The sequence below is a fragment of the Pseudoliparis swirei genome, chromosome 7 (assembly GCF_029220125.1).
Source record: "Pseudoliparis swirei isolate HS2019 ecotype Mariana Trench chromosome 7, NWPU_hadal_v1, whole genome shotgun sequence".
NCBI classification, from domain to species: Eukaryota; Metazoa; Chordata; class Actinopteri; order Perciformes; family Liparidae; genus Pseudoliparis; species Pseudoliparis swirei.
The window spans coordinates 1,668,144-1,690,256 of NC_079394.1; the positions used below are offsets into that span (position 1 = coordinate 1,668,144).

General features: G+C 45.8%; 1 protein-coding gene across 2 annotated transcripts in view; it reads left to right on the forward strand.

Moving 5' to 3' along the window:
- Positions 1-452: 452 nt before the first annotated feature.
- Positions 453-22,113, forward strand: part of trpm3 (transient receptor potential cation channel, subfamily M, member 3) — a 155,985-nt gene continuing 134,324 nt past the window's right edge. For both annotated transcript variants that reach the window (XM_056418211.1, XM_056418212.1), the window contains exon 1: positions 453-656. In XM_056418211.1, coding sequence (XP_056274186.1) covers positions 453-656 — 204 coding nt within the window. The remainder of the gene's footprint in view (positions 657-22,113) is intronic.

Below are 22,113 nucleotides of genomic sequence, written 5' to 3' on the forward strand. Positions count from 1 at the left end.
CTCTTCCCCCTGTGAGGAGGGAAAACAGCATTACCGGCCAAGCCACAGTAACAGCACATGCAACAGGGTGCATGCACCTTCTGCTGTGCCACCTCTCCTCCTCTCTGACTCCCATCCCCAGGAAGGCGTCAGGAGAGAAAAGAAGAGCGCAGGAGTGCAGCCGAGCGGGGGAAGATCTGTTCTCCCTTTCCTTTGATCTAAAGATCACAACAGGGACAGAGTCAAAGAAACGGGGAGAAAGGAGTTGGACATTTCTTCGTCATTTTCATCATCTTCTGAAGTGAGGAAGAAGAGAAACCAGGAGTCTGAGTGAACCGGGCGTATCGGCAGCAGAGTAGAGGATGACTTGAAGACGCCACCTGTGGCACTAGTTTGATTAAAGAACAGCCTCTTGACTTCGCGCGGCCGCCTCACTTCCTACGTCTTTTTTTACCACATTTTTTTTTACACCCATGGCTTCCAAGAAGAAGTGGAGTGAGCGAAGGGAGCTGCGCAGGGATCGTCCGTTTTCCACCCGGGATGATTCGTCTGTGGCGTCCGGGACATCGGGGCCGGGGCGCCCCGCCACCAGGGGGCGCTTCTCTGAGTCGTGGAAGAGGCTCAGCTCCAGAGGAGGCTCCACCAAGAGGGGGGTGCTCAGCTCTCAGCAGCCACCGGTAAGATGTTTTGAGGATACACCGGGCCCCCCCCCCCCCCCCCCCGCAGACGCTCCCCAAAGATAAATCAATGGCCGGGCTCCCGGGGGGTAAATGGGACAGGAAAGGCTGCTGTCAAGGTAGCACTGTGCCTGGGAGGGAGCAGCAGGGAGGGATTAGGAGGTGAATGGGGGAGAGACATTAGGAAGACTAACATGTTGGTTAATTTGCTAGTTACTTTATTAGGAGTGAAACATCCTCAGTGGATTAGTCGATCTGTTTTGCCGCTTGAGTGAAAGCTCAAAGTAGGATGCTGTCTTTACTCCTGATCAGTTCAGCTTTCAACCGTCTTCCTGTTACCTTGGAAACCAGGTACTGCAGTCAGAACACAATATTGTGTTTAGATGAGTATTGCATTTTTACTTTTGTATGTCATAAACTTTACAGCATAAACATATTAGATTCGTCACCATTCAAGCTGTTACGCACCTTCAACGCACATGAAGGGTAATCTGGACGGCTGGAGAGAAAACATGAGTGTCGATTGCAAGTCGTCTTTTGAAAAGCAGCTGTCTGTTCGTTTTGCATTGAATTATGACAAAATAAAACAGTGTTTAATTAGCTTAGATATTGCCATCTTTATAGATCAGCTGCAATTCTGCCACAGTATTTATAAAACGTGTCGAAGTAAAAGAGAGCATGGGGGTTAGGTTGAGCCTCCATGGCCAACCAATCAACGCTTGAGGATTATTACAGTCACAGAAACATTAAATAAGAAATATGAATTGAATATCAACAGAACAATTGACCGCTGGGAGCTAGAACTTACTTCCCAAATCCCATGTGAAGTACTTTTGTTGTGCAGTAGTAGTTTGAGAACAACTTGGAAAGTCTGAAGGACAACATTCCACTGATCAAACTTTAAGACATGGAGAAACTGTGTTTATTTATTAAACTACGTTTGCTGCTAGGAACCAGTGGTCCGTCGTGAGAGGAATGACTTAGTATTTTGGAAACTGGCTGCACACGTCCACCCAGACTCATCCTCCATATCAGTTGCTCTCCTCTTCTGACTCCATTCCCATCCGCCTCGTCTCCTGCACCTCAAGGTGCTGGGCTGATGGCAGTTCTTCAAGTTCTACGTATACTTTACGTCTTTTGGCAGCATCTGTCGGGCTGGTGGGAATAAACTGGATCTGATGGCTCCAGGTTTAAATGTGGAACTCCGCTGATGTTTATGGATCGAGGTCAGAATAACTAAAGCTCATTGAGAGCTGGTGCTCATGGTCTGTCATCCTTAGCCAATCTGGGGAGTGATATTTGGCAGAGATATCTGAGACGGGAGATGTGTGGGAGAGATGTGCACAGCTGGGGATACGAGATCCACTTCTGGTTTTTCAGTTCTGCCCCAGTAACCACCGGTTACTTTGTATTCCACACATATACTGCAATACAAATACCAGAGGAAGTGTTTTGAGACTTACTTTGAGGTGGTGGGCTGTCAGTGGGCCACAGATGTTCGGGCCCATCTAAATGCAGACGTGGTTGTTTAAAACGTAGTCAATGATTTTGTGACAGTGTCTGCGCTGCCGTCTGCTTCTCCAGCTGCGTTTCTGTTTGTGTGTCTGTGCACAAAGAGAAGCGACGCTCGAGCCTCTGGGATTCATGTTGCTTGGATATAAACAGCAGAGTGAGACGACCACACCTCTATAGTCTCAAATCATTACACACTTTGAGTCAGCCATAATAGCCAGGTGTGTGTGTGTGTGAGATAGATAGATAGATACTTTATTAATCCCCAAGGGGAAATTTGTCGTCACAGTAGCAGCACCAATAAACTTAAACACACGAGAATAAATATAATAAAATATAAAATATAAAAAACAGGGATGAAAGATATAGATGTATACAAGTAAAATATAAAATAAAATGTGTGTGTGTGTGTGTTACTGAATGAGTGTAACAGAGTGAAGGATACAAATTTAAGTGAGATAATTACTCTTCAGGCGCTTTGAGAAGACCAAGACAGAAAAGTGAAGAGCTTCAAGAACATTCAACACTGAATCTAAGCGTGTCTCTTTAAATCCACACCGCACGTCTGCATGTTAAACGTCTTTCCGATGCACAATAACAGAACTGAGAATCTGTTCTTCATATAAACTCTGTGTTCTTCCTGCTGTGGCCTGCTGGCATGTCTGCTGTGGCATGTCTGCTGTGGCATGTCTGCTGTGGCATGTCTGCTGTGGCATGTCTGCTGTGGCATGTCTGCTGTGGCAGGTCTACTGGCAGTCATACAGAAAGCAGCCCGCACAGATGGATGAATTCTGTTTCTGCCACTTTCTGAAATCGATGTCAAGTGAGATGGCGCCACCACTCTGTGTTTGCACACTGTGACTCTTCGGGTGTGATTTCTCTCAAATGTACTGAAAGCAGCGTGAGGATGTGGCAGACAACATGTCGTTGGCAGGTTTTGACGAATTTCACAAGTCGATGTGGTTTGGGTCTGACGTCGAGTCGGTGGAGCCTCGGATCTGTTTAGTGTGACTCTTCACTGGTCTCACGACCCGATTCCATCACGATCCGCCTGTCGATGCTTCTCGATGCATCGCATCCGTAATATAGAAGCTGCATCGTTTCAGTACCAGGATGTTCGTAAACGTTCCAAAAACAAAACATAAATCCTTCTGCAGAGCATCACGAGACCGGAATCTTCCAAAAATGTCTCCTCGCAGCTCTCAGACTGAAGGCCTGGGACATGTTGCATGAGTCGGCCTCGTGGCTCGCCGACTTTTCTGTCTCGATGGCGGCTGCAGCTCAGGGGGGTCAGGGGGTTGTCCTGCAACCCCAAGGTCGTCGGTTCGATCCCCGCTCTCCCCATTGGTTGCCAGTCGAAGTGTCCATGAGCAAGGCACTGAACCCCCAGTTCCTCCCGGGCGCATCACTGCAGCCCACTGCTCCTTCATGACTAAGGAGGGGTTAAATGCAGAGGATACATGTCGTTGCATGTGTATCTGGACTCTGTGTACCTGGACTCTGTGCAATGACAACATATTGAATCCAATCTTTTCCGTCGTTTCACCTCCCGACGGGGTGAACAACACCACCGATTGAATTTCAGCCTGCATGCGTGTTTTTTGTGAGCCTCGTTGAGTCCGAGCAGCAGGAGCAACACGTTGCTGGACTAATGTCCCGTGTGCTCCGTCCTCTCGGTGAAACCCGGGGATCAGAGGAGAGAGCGAGCGACGGGCGGCGAATCACAGCGGAATGCAGTTCAGACCCACGTTGACCCGGAAGGACGCCGCCCCCTGGTCACGCCGCGCCGCCGCATTAATGCAGAGCCGTTTACGGCGGCATTGCACTGCTTCTTTAATCCGAGAACTCTCCGCACCTCCACTTGACCGTGTGTTATTCTGTGAATATGTGGAGAATATTTGAGGTAAATTGGCGGTGTCTAACACGCCATCGCCCGAAGCTTTCGGCCGTAATGAGATTCATTTTGGAACCACAATAGTCTGGAAAACAACAACAAACGTTTTGCCCGTCGGGATCGCCCGTGGCTTCACCGCATAACTTAAGAAAGCCAGTTATTCTTCTCTCACCGGTGATCTTTCGTTGCTATGATGTGCTGACTGTGTCTGACACTTTGCTATTCTTTTGTGTTAAGAAAAATAACAACCAATTAAATGTTAAAGCATATTACAGAGCTAAACGGGCTTGAGTAAAGCCCGTGGCTCCGCTCCAGTGCCATAAGTCAACATGTCACAATATCGTTGTCCGTATAAATAAGTCATCGAAATACTGCTCATATATTATACTTTGCTATATCTATTAATGTTGAATAAACAATATCGCTTCCGATTTGAATTCATGCATCTATCGAACTACTTAAATGTGCCCACAGTTCCAATGGCCTGCAACAAGTGTTTCGGCTAAAATCCTGACCTTATTGATAATGTATCATAGACGATGTGACCATGTGTAACAATATTCATGCTAATTAAAGCATAACGAGCTCTCCATCTGACCTCTGACCCCCCATATGCATTGTTATGTAATCAGGATTTTTCCACTACTACTTTTTCACTGCCCAGTTTTTTGTTGTTTGAATTGAGCATTAATTGTGTCCTCTTTGTATTTCCTGTACAGAGGGGAAGCAACACTGGAAACGTGTGAACGCTTGTAATGGATTGTCATTACAATGAACTCGAGCGTGATCTCACTTAATGAGCTGAGAGCTTTGGCGGTTGCTATGGAAACGGTGCATGGTTCAGCAATTTGTGTGGTTTTTGAAAAGGATGCTTTTTTAGAAGAAGGATGAGTCGCTCCCACATTGAAAAGTGTTTTTTTCCCCCGTGGGTTGTAGTATGACATCTGGCATTTTGTTCTTTCACTGCTTGTTAGAACAATCAAATTACTACTTTTTAACACATTTTTGTTCTGAAAAACAGAATAGGTTCAGAGACCTGTTGGGAGCCTGGAACAGGGCAACGCTTGAATTCAACCTTTTTGATCTTGGATGTGACATCTTGTTCATTAGTGTGCTCCAAAAAAACTCCACTTCTGCAATTACATGCCCAAAACATAGACAAGTAGAAACCAACATAGCTATTATACAACAGGACAAACTCAGATGCATCCACGCATCGCTGTTTCACTGGAAGGTTTTGAAACGCAGTCGCTGGCGGAGCGTGAGATTAGTGGGAGGAGCTTCCTGTCAAGACCTTCATTGACAGGTGAAGTCAGGCGGCGTCGCGCCGTCCTCCAGTGCCCTGTCGACGGTGTGATTGTGAAGGCCTTGTCCTTTCTTTTTGGTTTTGAAAATACACCAAAAAAACATGTTAATTTGTAAAAGTGACAATAGAGGTTGACCTGCAAACTCAGTTGATAGAAAGGAGAGTTCAGAGATAGAGCGTCCAGCTGTCAGAACTCAGGACTGAAGACTATTATTGCGTTAATTGTTAGTTATCTTCGCATTATTCCTGGTGGTGCAGACGAGAATTTAATAGTTTGTAGAATTCAAGTTCAGAATAGTTTGTATTATTTCCCTTTTTTTGGTTCCTGTTTTCAGAACAGGCCATTTGCACCCGTTCTGTTCGCAAGCGAGGCTGTAGCTCCGATGTTGTGTTCACTCTGGACAAAAAAAGAGAAACAAGGAAGGTCCCAAACGATGAAATGAGGAAAAACACCCCAATGCAATGAAGATACACTTTATAAATGTTGATGTGGTATTATTACATAATATAGCAAAACTGTTACAGTAAACACATGACAATAATTAAAGTATTTCATAATAATTCAAGCAACACTTGATAGATTTATAGATCGATATCTCATCATCAACTGGGACACACAGTGGCCTCCGCTCATGGTGTGAATATGATCCAACACCAACACACCCCGTCAATAAATATCAAGAATAAAGTTACGGCGGTTTTACAAAACGTATTTTACAACTTCCTTAAAAATGTATTATTGCTGCCATGTTGACGCAGAGCTTCTAGTTCCCTCTTGTGGCTCCTGATGTGAACGACGTTGGACAGGGAGACTAACAATAGCTAATTAACCGACGTGCCTCACTTCTGAAAGCTAGTGTAAAACCAAGTGGGAAGAAAGCAGGACTGTGCAGATGGTCTGGTTGTGTTATTTTGCTTAAATTCTACTCACACTATTATGTCTCAGCAAAGATGTGTTGTGTTGTTCTTTCAAGTATTGTATTTGTTTTCCCTTTTGCCGAAACTCGCTCAAACCTCCGAGCAGCATTCTGACTTTCATCAGGGAGGAATAAGCTGAACATCACATTCACAATCAGCATCCATTGGTGGTCATGCATGTACAGTTTTATTGTGATTATTTAATTTTTGAAAGAATCAATTTTATGTTCTTCAAATCCACCGTGTAAAATGTTAAATTTTTTTAATTTTGCGACTTCCAGATCCAATGCTCAGTTAAATGAAGGAGGATGACTGGGTTTTTTTTTTAAGCAGTGTTAATGTTGGTTGGAATGTAGCCTTACTATTAACACATATATTAACTTTATTTCACATGAATCAGTCAGTGGTTCTTCTATGGAGAAAGTGTTTGTTCAGTCAGGTGTCAGTGATGCTCAGATCAGCTCTAAGGTCATCCAGATCTAAAGATGAAGAGTTATTACATCTCCAATTTAAAGAACATGTCACTCTGCTAGTCCCTAGTTGTTTTTAATTATACATTTGATTGTTTTCTTGAAATATTTACTTTAATACTTAGGGAGGTTGCTTTCTTTTTTTCAATCATTTTATTTTAAGTTTTACAAGTTACAATCAATAACAACAACGAATAAATAAAAATTACCAAACAACCAACTATATGAACAATCAGACAAGGAAGAAAAAATAAAGAAATAAAGAAATAAGTAATAACACAAACATGAATCATAAAAGTTGCTTTCTAACTGAACATTTAGTCCCAAACCTTGACAAAGGAAACATGTCTGAACCTTTAGCTTCTGCCGTCTCTTGTACTCTTCGTGATTTCTCCCGTTCTGTGCCCGCAATTACTATAACTTATGCAAAATAAATTGTGAGTTAACACCTTCTTATTCAGATAATAATAGTACGTCTATCCTGCAGTCTGACTTTGTTACTTAGAATGTGAAGATATTCAAATTCTTACATAAATAAAGAATTAGATTCCAAGTTAAATAAAATTAATTTCTACCATTTTGTTTTATCCATCGATGAAACAATGTGCCACAGATTGCTGCGTCGCACAGCTGCTACACACTACAATTATGCTTTGATCTGTACACCATGTCCATCTGGGCGTATTTTAAACTGTCTGTGACCAACAACCTTTTAAACATCATGTCCATTGATTGCTTTTTGGCTGACGACAGACAACAACTTGGCTGTTATCGGGTTTTTGTGTCTGTACGTAGCCAACGATTATCTGTGTGGGAGGAACTTCGACCGCTCTTTAATAAATGAGTGTTGTTTGAAGATTCAACAGTCTGATACGTCTTGTCTTGTCTCTCTGGTGTCAAAACCTCAGTTAACATGTCATTCACATCGTATCCAATTATGTAATAATGTTGAAATGGATGTAAGAATGGTGAACTCCTTTTTGGTTTTCAAGGGAATTATTTATAAAACAATTCTTGAGAGTTATAAATGTGATTGAAACGTATTTATATGGAAGATGTATGTGGAAGTATGTCTGTATGTGTATATATGTATACATATATATATATATATAAATATATATATATATATGTATGTATTTATATATATATTATTTTAATTTTAATTTTCTTTGTTATTTTTTCTTTATTTTATATAAATTTTCTGATTTATTTGATATTAATTGAGGATAGGAATATATAAGCATTTTTTGCTTCTACCTATACCTTTTCAGTCTTTCTGTTTTGTATATTATATAGAATAATATTGTATTTGATTGACTGAATAAAATAAAATACAAAATATCAATGATTTAAGATGCTCAGCTTAACAGGAAGTAGCTTGTATTAAATGAAGTGTGTATTGGCTTGTAGAACACAGTCAACAGCGTGGGAAGAGAGGACTCACAGTCTATTGTAAATCATTAGCCCATCTTAGTTACACCTCTTACTAATTAAAGATAACGTAAGTAGAAAGCCATCTGTATTCAGAGGAGTGGGTGGTCAATGGAAAAAGACAAATGTGTGGAGATATGACTAAACGCATCGAGTGCCCTGTGACCACCGCAGCATGAAAATCAGTGAGTACGAGCAGAGCAACAAAGCCACAATGACAAAAGAAGTAATCTTCCTTCCATTTAAAGTCATTAGTATGTGTGGTTGTGAATGGTCGCTCCGTAACTGTCACGCCACTTCTGAGACTTCCCTTTCCCTCCCGGGGGGGTTGAGTCACAACAAAACAAAACAAACCTGACGCGGCGCCGCTGGCATGCCAACGCAGCCACGGCCTCGACGCTTTAATCTGCTTAACACACGCTTGTTTCAGTGGCGGTGCAAATAAGCTGGTTATTTAATGGCATTGATTGTGTGTGTGTGTGTGTGTGTGTGTTGACTGACATCCGTAGCAACAGTAGCTTGGAAACGACACCATGTGTTCTGGAGGGTTTGCTACGTGGTGGGTGGTGTTAGATAGTGGGAGAATGTGCTGAGGAGACAAAGCATCTTTTGGGAGGATGAAAGAACACATTTGTATCTGAGTGTGTGTGTGTGTGTGTGTGTGTGTGTGTGTGAGAGACAGATGGAGCTTTAGATGGTAGGATTGAAGAGGCAGGTTTAATCTTGAGACGTCTAAGGCTGTTAGTTTGTTCAGCAATCTCTTTGTTCTCCATCTCTCACACACACAAACACTTGTTTGGTTGAAGCCTGAATCAGGAGATCTCCTCTCGAGCTGCAGCTCAGAGAGACGATGTGGATGTTGAACTTCTAGAAAGGGCAACGTGAACTCTGGCATGAAAGAGGACGCCGTTCGACGAGGTCGCCCGGCCAACTCGTGTTGCTGCGGCCGCGATCCCCCCCGCTCGCCTCGCTGCCGTAATGACCGTTGGCCTGATAGACGATGTGTGTGTGTGTGTGTGTGGGTTTACATGGACTGCCTCATTATCCTGACCTTAAGACCGCTCCTCACCATCGCTGCAGTCTGACTCTCTGAAGCTGGAGCCCGACACGTTCTACTGGACTATTTGTGAGTTTTTCTGCTCTGCCGAAACGCCTGAACATACAAGGAAGGAGCTGACGCGTGTTTGTAGATAAAATACCACATCTTACTAAAATATGTCACCATCAACATATTTAATTAGGCTTTTATTCATTCCCTCTTTTTTTTCCTCCGTTTTCATTTGACTAATCTGTAGATCCATTCCACCCACTCTCTTTAATCGAGGAGGGGTGTTACGGCAGCTCTATAATCCTCCTCTCAGCGAGGCTTTTGGATCATTTGTCGAGCTGAACTGTAAGAGACCACGGTGAGCGGCTAATGAATTAAACTGAGGCGCTATTCTTTCATCACGTGCTTTCGTCTTTACGCGAGCCGTGTCCACGCGGTGGCCAGCGCTCTGAGGGAGGGGCACCGTATCGACGCCACAGAGTCAAAAGACAGAGAAATCTTCTCTACCTGGAGCGCAGGATTTAAAACGATAGTGTGGGTGTCTTATCTATTCCCCAGCCGGATGACACATATGCACATGTGCTGTAGACACACAGAGAGAAACCAAATGATCAACCACTATGTGACCAGAAGGTGTGGAATGTTCATGAACACCAGGTAGCATGGAGTAAACACGTATGTGTGAACACAGGGCATGGGGACATAGCCTCTTACAAAAACACTTGATTTGAGGCGCTCCCATAATGGATTTGTCAGATTACTGGCACGGGTCCAAAGCTTTCTTAAACCCTCGTCTCAGGAGCTTTGCTCTGAATTCCTCATACTAATGTATCCTCACTCACACAGAGGAGGAGCGAGAGACACTGGCGTACACGTTTCAGAAAAGCTCAGTCATGCCTCGACCAAAACGGATTCCATGAAACAGTTCACATTAGAGTGCAGCTGTTCTTTATGCAGAAAGAAACTCTACCTTTTCGTATTTCATTTTCCTCAAGGGGCTGCACGGGGGCTAGCACCGTCGCCTCACAGCAAGAGGCGACCGTTCAGTTCCCGGTCTGGGCGGTCCCTCTGTGTGGAGGCAGCATGCTCTCCCCGTGGCAGCGTGGGTTCTCTCCGGCTTACACTTACACACACACACACACACACACACACACACACACACACACACACACACACACACACACACACACACACACACACACACACACACACACACACACACACACACACACACACACACACACACACACACACACACACACACACTTGTTTATACAGACTGCACATCACAGCTAAATCACAAAAGCGATTCTAAACATTAAATAGTGGGAACATGATAAATAACTTGGAGACAGATCAGGGCCGCGTGGCAGGAGAGAATAACAGACAACAATTCTACAACCGAAAAACACTGTCAACTTATGATCAATCAAAGTTGATGATGAGAGCGGAAACCAACAGAAATGCTTCTATTACAGTCGTGTGTTTCAAAACCTCAGAACATGTGCCCTGTTCTGTCAAAGAACACACGCAAGCAGCGAGTTACGTCTGTCATCAGGCGAATAGACGGGAAAATAAAAGAAACTAATAATTAATCATTGCTTAATGTTATTAGGGCAGCACGGTGGTGTAGTGGCTAGCACCGTCACAGCCAGAGGGCCGTGGGTTCAGTTCCCGGTGTGGGCGGTCCTTCTGTGAGGCAGCAGGTTCTCCCCGTGGCAGCGTGGTTCCCTCCGGGTTCTCCGGCTTCCTCCCAAAGACATGCAGCAGGTTAACTGATGTCTAAATGTCCCGTAGGTGTGAATGTGAGTGTGAATGGTTGTGTCTCTATGTGTGACCTGGATGACCTCTGACCTGTCCAGGTGACCCTGCCTTCGCCCTGTCAGCTGGGATCGGCTCCAGCGACCCTAATGAGGATAAGCGGTATGGAGAATGGAATGGACATTTTGTTACCTCAGTCCTTTCAGTAGATTTGGTGCAGTGTGCAAAGCTGGACTATGAGATCTCTGCTGGCAACACAACCACAATTCTTTTTAAAGACCTGAGATCTAGACTATTCTTTATTTCTTTAATTACGCACACTAGGCTGGAGGCAGCTGTGTGCTCTGGAGATGGCGCGGCCGTGTCCAGTCGCCGTCGCGGCAGCTCCGCGGAGATTGTGCGCTCTTTTAGTTTTTGTGTTTATTTTTAATATTTTCTTTGCCACAAACACATCGGCACTAACAACATACGACCGCAGCACACTTTTGGACATAAACTTTTGCGCAAAACAAGGGTTTTTGTCCACTTTTTCCATCGATCCAGCGTGGCCGGCAGAGATCGTCTGGCGAACCACAACAACAACAGTGGAGCCGCTACTACGGGAGACGACGAAACATCGAGGAAACGGAGCGAATTGAACAGACTGAGAGTTCAAGCCCACCGTCCACCTTTGCCCAGCATCCTTCTTGCTAACGTCCAGTCTCTGGAAAATAAGATGGATGATTTTAGGGCAAGGATCAGATTCCAACGACATGCGGGATTGTAACATCTTTTGTCTGACGGAAACTTGGCTGACCCGCTGGTGCGGATCGAGTCATATGCCCAACCGAGTCCTTCTCTGTTTTCCGTGCAGACAGAACGGAAGAGTCTGGTAAATCTAAGGGTGGAGGTCTGCTTCATGACAAACAACATGTGGTGCGACCCCAAGAACATTAAGACTCTTTCTCGTTCCTGCTCGCGAACCTGGAACATCTGACGATCTCATGCCGTCCATTCTACCTTCCCGGAGTTCAGCTCGGTCATCACCACAGCCGCTACATTCCACCACAAGCGGACACCGACGTAGCACTATCGGACCTACATGATGTGTTATGTCGGCATCAGAACAAGTATCCAGCGGCTGTGGTGGTGGCTGGGGACTTTAACAAGGCAAACCTAAAAAGTCATGCCGAACTTTCACCAGCACATTACGTGTGCTACCAGAGGGAAAGAACGTTGGACCACTGCTATACGCCATTCAAGAGAGGCTACAAGGCTGTCTCTCTCCTCCGTTAGGAAATCAGACCATGCCGCCATTTTTCTGCTTCCGGAGTATAAACAAAGGATCGCGGGAAGCGGTAGTGACGAGGAACGAATGCGGTGGTCTGACCAATCAGAGGCTGAGCTACAGGACGCTCTGAGTATCGTTGACTGGGACATGATCCAATCCAGTTCCAGTGACGCCAGCGAGTTTTGGAAGTAGCAATGAGCCTCATAGCAACGCTAGCGGACACCATCGTCCCCACGGTAAAAGTTAGGGTCTTTCCTAACCAAAAGCCGTGGGTTGATAGATCCATCCGTGAAGCTGTGAACGCCCGTACTGCTGCCTATAACTCCGGTCTTGTATCCGGCAACATGGACGAGTACAAGGCAGCGGTCTATGGACTGAGGAGGGCGGTGAAGGACGCCAAAAGAAGGTACCGAGACAGAGTGGAATCACAGATGGAGCAGCGCGACACCAGGCGCCTATGGCAGGGGCTACGGACTATCACAAACTACCAGAGCAGACCTCGCGCAATGGTGAGTGCCGACGCATCCCTAGCGGACGACCTGAACTCATTTTATGCACGGTTTGAGGCTAGCAACAACAGCGCTAGCTCGCCGGCTAACAACAACACCGTTAGCGTAGCCGAGGTGAGTTCTACCGCTGGGGATGAACACACACTCTCTGTGACCGAGCACAGTGTGAGGAGGGCTCTGTTGAGGGTGAACACCAGGAAAGCTGCAGGTCCAGATGGCATATCTGGGCGAGTACTGAAGACCTGTGCTAACCAGCTAGCTCCAGTGTTCACCACAATATTCAACCTCTCCCTGGTCTCCGTGGTCCCCGCCTGCTTCAAGAGATCCACTATTGTCCCTGTGCCCAAGAATGCTTCTCCAGCATGTATGAATGACTACCGACCGGTGGCCCTCACCTCGGTGGTCATGAAATGCTTTGAGAGGCTGATAAAGGACTACATCTGCGCCTTCCTCCCTTCCTCCATGGACCCGCTGCAGTTTGCTTATCGCCCAAACAGATCCACGGATGATGCTGTCTCCCAGGTACTGCACACCACACTCTCTCATCTGGACAGCCAGAGGGGGCTATGTGAGACTACTGTTCATTGATTATAGTTCAGCTTTCAACACCATAGTCCCTCCAGACTGGCCGGCAAGCTGATTGAGCTGGGACTGAACACCCCTGTGTGCTTGGATCCTGGACTTCCTGACCGCCAGGCCACAGGTGGTCAGGGTGGGCAGACACACCTCCAAATCCCTCACCCTGAACACAGGATCCCCAGGGTTGCGTCCTCAGCCCCCTACTGTACTCCCTGTACACACATGACTGTGTGGCCAGGTTCAGCTCAACACCATCATCAAGTTTGCGGATGACACAGTGGTGGTGGGCCTGATCTCCGACAACGACGAGAAGGCCTACCTGGAGGAAGTTGCTGATCTGTCACTCTGGTGCCAGGACAACAGCCTCATCATGAATGTCACCAAAACTAAGGAGCTGATTGTGGACTTTAGTAAGGTACAACAACAGAGGACGTACTCACCACTGGGGATTAACGGGACTACTGTGGAGAGGGTGAGCGGGTATAAATACCTGGGAGTCCACATCACCGAGGATCTGACATGGTCAACAAACACAGACACTCTGGTGAGAAAGGCAAGGCAGCGCCTCTACCACCTCAGGCAGCTGAGGAAATTTAAAGTTTCCCAGAGGATCCTTCAGTCCTTCTACTCTGGAGCTGTAGAGAGCGTCCTGACAGGAAGCATCACAGCCTGGTTTGGCAACTGCTCCGCTCAGGACAGGAAGGCTCTGCAGAGAGTAGTGCGTTCGGCTGAACGCACTATTGGAACTACACTCCCACCCTGCAGGACTTGTACACCAGGAGGTGCAGAACCAGAGCCGGCAGGATCATGAAGGATCCTCACCACCCCAACAACAGACTGTTTCAGCTGCTGCGGTCAGGCAGGCGCCTCCGTAGTCACGCTGCAAGAACAGAGAGACTGAGACGGAGTTTCTTTCCTCAGGCCATCAGGATTGTGAACTCCGACCTCACCAGGACCCCCACATAGACCCACACAACTGCCCCTCTTAGGCACACACACACACACACACACACACACACACTTACTGTAAATATTGTGTTGTTTTTTTATTTGTAAATAGTGTGTACTTGTTGCCCTTGCACATTCCTGCTGAGCATTGCCACTTTCATTTCACTGCACACCCTGTGTGTGTATGTGACAAATAAAACATCTTGAATCTTGAATCTGAGAAGCCCCGGTAGTTTTAGTATGTCAAAAATCTAAATATTTAATGAGTCGCATGCAGTCAGGTGTCATCCTGGTTCTCCTCAAACTTGTTGCCAAACCAAATGAGAGAACCCTATAGAAGGATATCCTGTCTTTTTTTTTATGTTAATGTGGATACTCTCATTTATGCAAATGTTGACCTCTTTGAATGGAGACCCGATGATCTGAAACCTGTGTCGCAGTCTTTGAACTGCGGCTTTGAAGCTCTTCTTTTCTGACGCCATGAGCTCTGGGCTTTAAGGCAAAGCCTATCCTCGTCTGCGTTTCCTGGTGTAGCTGTGTGGCAATAACGGCAGCCATAAAAACCATTACCAGGGGCCCCGGGGCCAGTGGGCTGCGGGTCTAGCTTTATTACACTGACCCTCAAGACTGTAATTACACTCTGTCTATGTTGCTACAGCAACTCGGAGGTTCTCAACGGCTAATGCAGAATTGATGTCAAGGGAGTTTGGCATTTTATTTTCATACACACTATTGCAGGCAGGCATTCAGTGTGTGCATGTGTGTGTATGCATGCATGTGTGTGTGTGTGTTTGCGTATGCCATATTTTGTCGTTAGAAAAGGCGCAGGGAGAAAAGGGAGGAAGTGGACCCATTAGTGGTGCCATCCACTATTTCACCTCACTGGTTCCATCCACTCAGCTGAGGCCTGGATTTTAGGACAACCTGGAAACACTCCTCAACACAAGCTACGTCACACACTCCGCAGCAAGGAGCCTTCAAATACGACGAGCCAAACGCTGCCTTGGCCAGAGGAAGCTCGTCAACATTGCAAGAGCCTGATGGCTTGTGCTTGTCTTATCCAAGCTACTCTTGGCATGTTTCGGAGTTAGTTTAGTGCGTGGGTCTTTTTCTCTAAAGCTAGAAATGTTATCAATTGAAATGTAATAGTCTTCACCCAAGCCTTGGACAATATGTCATGCTTTTAGAGTTTCACTACAAGTTTCCTAATGTGATGCTGGATTTAATTAATGATTCAAAAGTCTCATGAAATACAGCAGGCCACACTGCAGCGCTGGGTGGAAATGAGTGGGAGTTCATGAAAGTGGCCTCTGACACTCGGCCTGGTCTGCATTGCTCTGTTGACTCAGAAGATTAAATCGGCAAGCACTAAAACTAATCTGGCATTTATAGATTTCTGTGTGTGTGTGTGTGTGTGTGTGTGGTGTTTTCTCTATGTCTCTATTGAGCACTGGACTGACAAGGACTTTGGGGCTTCAGGTAATACCAGATGGGCACTGCACACATTTCTTTGTTGAAAAGGAGGGAGGGAGGGAGAGGAAGAGAGAGAGAAGAGAGAGAGAGAGAACATCTTAAAGAGAGTGAGGCACCACCACATTAGCTTCTGTTTGAACCGACTGCAGATGGATCCTCCTCCTCCTCTCTGACTTCAACAGACGTTCGATTCAATTTTTTTCTCTGCAGCATTTTTTCCTGTATTTTATAAGAAATAGAATTTTGCGTACCAGGTCGCACATTCAGACCGGACGGAGCCTCTCCAACAGTGCAGGACATCACACGGGTGGATCATAGACTGGGTCCAAAAGTGAAGGTTTTAAAATACTACCAATTTAAATAAGCATTCTATCCAAACGTGGTGCAGTTGTCTCCCGCATCATCGACTGTAATTGCAAAGATCGTGTCCTGTGAGTCCGAACTTACAGAGTCGATTGTGCTATTCTGATACGCAGCAAATTTGACACAGCTTTCCAATGGAAAGGATGGATTTCTTCCTCGCTAGAACGTCATCTTCACTGGCAGCAATGGCCAAGCAGAAGGCCATATAATATCTGGAGTGCAGCAGGCGTTCATTTATCTTTCCCCTGAAGCGTATCATAGATAGATAGATAGATAGATATATACTTTATTAATCCCCAAGGGGAAATTTGTCGAGTCAGTAGCAGCAACACACAAGAATAAAAAAACCAAAACACAAAATATAAGAAGGGTTAGGGTGATCTGGCAAGAGGTGAACTGTTGTAGAGCCTCATAGCCGTCGGCAGGAATGTTCTCCTGTATCTCTCCTTGTGGCAGCGGAGCGTGAGGAGACGTCTGGAGAAAGAACTCCTCTGTCCCTGTAGGAGGTGGTGGAGAGGTGGTCGGGTTGTCCAATATGGACACCAGTTTCTTCAACGTCCTCTCTCACCACCTGTTCCAGGTGCTCCAGCTGGCAGCCGATGATGGAGCCAGCCTTCCTAACCAGTTTGTTAAGACGGCTGGTGTCACGGCTCGATGCTGCTCCCCAGCAGACAATGGCAAAGTGCAGCACACTGGCCACAACCGACTGGTAGAACAACTCCAACATCTTGCTGCACACGTTGAAGGATCAAGCTTTCTCAGGAAAAAGTCGACTCATCCCCTTCTTGTACACAGCGTTGATGTTGGCCTTCCAGTTCAGTCGGCTGTCGATGGAGACGCCCAGGTACTTGTACTCCTCCACCATGTCCACGTCCACTCCCAGGACACTCAGAGGTGTAGGAGCTGTCGCCTTCCTCCTGAAGTCCACCACCATCTCTCTGGTCTTGGCCACGTTCAGCCGCAGGTGGTTCTCATCGGCCCACTTTACAAAGTCACTCACCACTGCCCTGTACTCCTCCTCCCGTCCATCCTAATACACCCGACCACTGCAGAATCATCAGAGTACTTCTGCAGATGGCATGACTCCGTGTTGTACTGGAAGTCACTGGTGTACAGGGTGAAGAGGAAGGAAGACAGAACAGTTCCCTGTGGGCTCAACATCACTGACCACCGTTCCAGACAGCACACGCCCATTCTGACAAACTGTGGTCTGCCTGTGAGGTAGTCAGTGATCAGGAGATGGTGGACGCGTCCACGCCACCTGCAGCTTCTCACTCAGCAGCAGCGGCTGGATGGTGTTAAATGCACTGGAGAAGTCAAAGAAAGTGACTCTCACAGAGACACCGGTTCCATCCAGGTGCGACTGAGCTCGTTGCAGCAGGTAGATGATGGCGTCCACTCCCACATGAGGCTGGTAAGCAAATTGCAGAGGGTCCAACGATGATTTCACCTGCGGCGGAGGTGGGCCAAGACCAGCCTCCAGCACCTTCATCACATGGGAGGTGAGGCGACGTCGGTAGTCGTTGAGGCCAGATGGTGCTGACTTCTTTGGGACAGGGACCAGGCACGACGTCTTCCACAGCACGGGACTTCCCCAGCCTCAGGCAGAGGTTGAGGCGCTGCAGGACACCAGACAGCTGGGTGGCGCAGGTCTTTAGGACCCTGGGGCTGATGCCATCAGGACCTTCAGCTCTGCGCTGGTGTAGTTTCTCCAGCTGTCTTCTCACCTGGTCAGTCGTCACAGAGAGAGGGAGGGGAGGTAGAGGAGCCCATTGTTATTGAGGGCTCGGTGGATGTGCAGCTCAGCAGGGGGGACAGAGGGGGAGGAGGTGTTTGGGAGGTGTGATATGGAGATATGGAGACATTTCATTACCTTCCATTGCAAAGAAGTCAACTCTTCCTTCCAAGTCCAGGAAGCTCTCTCATCTGTGATCTACAGTCAACTGTCTAGTGCTATAGATCGGAAAGACTGAAAGTCCCTCAATGTTTTAAGAGAAAGGAAAATTGTAGTATTTGTTGACTCATGTGGCATTGTTCTATTTGCTACCGGTATTACATTGCTGAAGAAAAGGTTGTTGGTACTTTTTAGTTGTGCTTTTTGACTCTTACGTCTTAGATGGAAATGAATCACAGATTATGCATGATCTGAATTTCCACGGTGAACAGTCAATGTTGTTTAACACAAATAAAACACAAGCAATCGCTTTTCTCATTTCTGCTGAGCGATTCCGAAAGAAGATTTTATGCGAGGGCTTGAATCGCTTCAGCTGCTTTAATGCCGGCACATTATGCGAAAGCAATTCAGTGTTGGAGTCCAACAAGGATATGCATGAAATGGGAATAGTGTTTATCTTAACTGGTTGTGGCTCTACATCTATGCCACTGCCATTCCCTCTTTATTTGCCTCTTGTTTATATCCCCCCCCCCCCAGTCCATTCCCCAACTTCTTAACTCTGAGACGAACTAGAGAGAAGAGAATGAAAGCTTCCAGTCAGGATCAGACTGGAGCGTCTCGGAGGGACTGAGGGGATGTTCTCGTCCACGGATTCGTCGTTACACTTCTCTGCTTCGTCGGACAGAAGATGGAAACAACTCACTCCTGGAGAACTTGAAGCTCAACACCAGACATTTGAGACCTGGACATGTTGTTATATATTATTGAATGATTCTGGAGTCTCAGTGAGTCCCAATGTTATGGTCCTTTGGCAAACGCTGGCCTCTTACAATGAATAAAACGTGTACCATGAGTTTAAATAACTCATTTTGTTCACTGACGCTGGAGTTGCTTTTTCAACAGCAGGAGGACAATTTGCTCTGAACTTCTTTTTTCCTCATTAAACAATCCTTTGACAAAAGCTTTCTTATCAAGAATTGTTGGTCACCATAAACCTCAAATTATTGACGTTGGAATATTTGACTGAAAGGGAATAAAACCAATATTGCGATAGTGAAGTTCAGTGTTTACAATCGAACTAATGAGATACGGACCGTACCAGTCAAAGTGAACTGTTCGTAGGTGAGGTTTTAATCCATGCATACAGTTCACCGGCATGTCACTACACAATGATTCTCTCTCCGTGGATCACCAGTAGTCCTTGAATATAAGTCCTTATTATTCATTGACAACTACAAGGGCAGAGTTCCCGTGATTGCGCCACGCTGAGTTCTGTTTTGTCTTCCTCCATTCTGGAGATGTTTAAAGCTGCAAACAACAGACACACACATATACAACTCCTGAGGCACACACACTCACTGTAATAGCTTTATTGCTCTATTGTGACAGGCAACATATTTAAAAGGGTTCAAAGAGATTAGTGTTCTCTCATTTGGTGTATGCTATGCTTTTAAACACAGAGCAGTGCAGTCTACCCTTTTCTTCAGAGTTACGTCACATACTGAGATTTTAGTTGTCAGGTTGTATGACAAGCCGACACCTTAACACACGGCCGTAGTTACAAAGCCATTATGTTCAATCTTGTCTGGAAAAACAAATATGTCTAAGTCAGAGAGATCTAATTTCTGGGAGCATTTTGTGTGGTGATCCCGTATCTTAACTGTGAATCTAATTGTGCTCGTCTTTGTACTACTGCAATTATGTAGTCATGAGATACTTGGGGTTTTGCTATTTCCTATTTTGGGGGATGCCAAATGCCACATAAATAATTTCTACCGCAGAGAAAAGAAGATAGACTCTCGCTGTTCCTTTGTCAGACAACCTCACAGCATGAAATAATATGTGCTGAACTTAAAGGTTGAATTTATCTGCAGGAAGGCTTGTTAGAGTTCTTCCTTCCACGATACAAAACTTTCAGTGTCAAATTGTCTCCCACCTACCTCGTAGCACGCCTCGGTCTCATTAACATATCGTCTAATGTCGAACAACTCAACCCTTTATGCCCCCGTCATATCCTCTGGATCTACTTCTCCTGCTGTCCTACCTATCTACCGCCCACCCCTGTGCTTTGAGTGTCTCTCACCAAAAGGTTACCTCTGGGCCCTTCCGCATGATCGATAGACATTGACGTTATTGCAAAAAAAGGCAGAAAGAACATGCATGTGTAATGGTATCATGACAAGCTCCAGAAGTTAGAGAGATGTGAAATGACAGAGAGGAATGTTTCCACAGAGTCTGTCACACAATCTTTTGATCATGCTGTTTGTGTAACACTCTGTTCCATTTCTCCTGTTTCTCCTCTGTCTCCTATCTCCTGTGTTCTGTTTCTCCTCTGTCTCCTATCTCCTGTGTTCTGTGTCTCCTCTATGTCTCCTCTATGTCTCCTCTGTGTCTCCTCTGTGTCTCCTCTGTGTCTCCTCTATGTCTCCTCTGTGTCTCCTCTATGTCTCCTCTGTCTCCTCTATGTCTCCTCTATGTCTCCTCTGTCTCCTCTATGTCTCCTCTGTGTCTCCTCTATGTCTCCTCTGTGTCTCCTCTATGTCTCCTCTGTGTCTCCTCTGTGTCTCCTCTATGTCTCCTCTGTGTCTCCTCTATGTCTCCTCTGTGTCTCCTCTGTGTCTCCTCTATGTCTCCTCTGTGTCTCCTCTATGTCTCCTCTATGTCTCCTCTGTCTCCTCTATGTCTCCTCTGTCTCCTCTATGTCTCCTCTGTGTCTCCTCTGTGTCTCCTCTATGTCTCCTCTGTGTCTCCTCTATGTCTCCTCTATGTCTCCTCTGTGTCTCCTCTATGTCTCCTCTATGTCTCCTCTATGTCTCCTCTGTGTCTCCTCTGTGTCTCCTCTATGTCTCCTCTGTGTCTCCTCTGTGTCTCCTCTATGTCTCCTCTGTGTCTCCTCTATGTCTCCTCTGTGTCTCCTCTATGTCTCCTCTGTGTCTCCTCTATGTCTCCTCTGTGTCTCCTCTATGTCTCCTCTATGTCTCCTCTGTGTCTCCTCTATGTCTCCTCTGTGTTGATTGTTTCATTCCCTTCACCTGCCCTCAGCCACTCATGTCTCCTTGATTGTTTCATTCTCTTCACCTGCCCTCAGTCACTCCTTGATTGGTTAATTCCCTTCACCTGCCCTCAGCCACTCCCCTGTCTCCCTGATAGTATCATGCCGTACACCTGTGTTTCCCCCTATATATAGTGCCAGTCTTTCCCTTGTCTCCTGTCAGTTTGTTGTCTTTATCTCAGTCTCTAGTGTCTCTGTTTCGATGTCTCACTCTTTCATTGCATGGTGATTCCTCATGTTTTTTGTAGTTGCTTTCAAGTCAGAGTTTTTATGTTTTACCTTTTTCTGAAGTAAAGTGTTTTTTGTTTCACTCAAACCTGTCGTCCAGCCTGTCTCTCTGCACCTGAGCCTCACATACATCCCGATGGAAAACACATTATGGCAAGTTTAACTTGATTGAATTCAAATGTGAATAACACTATTTGACCATGGATATTTGTCATGATGTTCCCAGTGAAATGGAATAGAGAGCGCTGTTAGCGTCTGCACTGTGACAAACTGTATATCACATTAAAGCAGGACATGTGAGTGTTGAACAGTTGAAAGAGGGAGTTTAGTGCCAAAGAGACTTTGCTTCACACACACCTCCCTCACCTGCTCCTGAATCAGAAAATGCTCAGATACATTTAATTTGGAAGGTAAATGTTACCTGATGAATCAGAACTTTACTCATCTCAAGTAACATTATGTTAAACTGTGATACACGATGGAGACGTGGACAACCCCTGCAGGCTATTATTTGTAATTAGTCTGTTACTTCTACTTTAACTTATAACCCTGCTGTTTGTCAGAAGTTGTTTGCACCGAACGATAACATTTAACTGTCCTGCTCGAGGCCTAAATGTCAGAGCTGAATTCGGGGATGTGAAAATAAATACTTGATGTGACAACTTGTGGGGTGTGAGTAACAAGATTTGAGTTTATAAGGTTAAAGAGATGTTACAGATGTTTTCGGAAGCATTAAACTGCAATCGTGCATTAGCATATGCGCACGCTCAAGTGCCTGATAGTGAAAGAGACAAGTGGAGA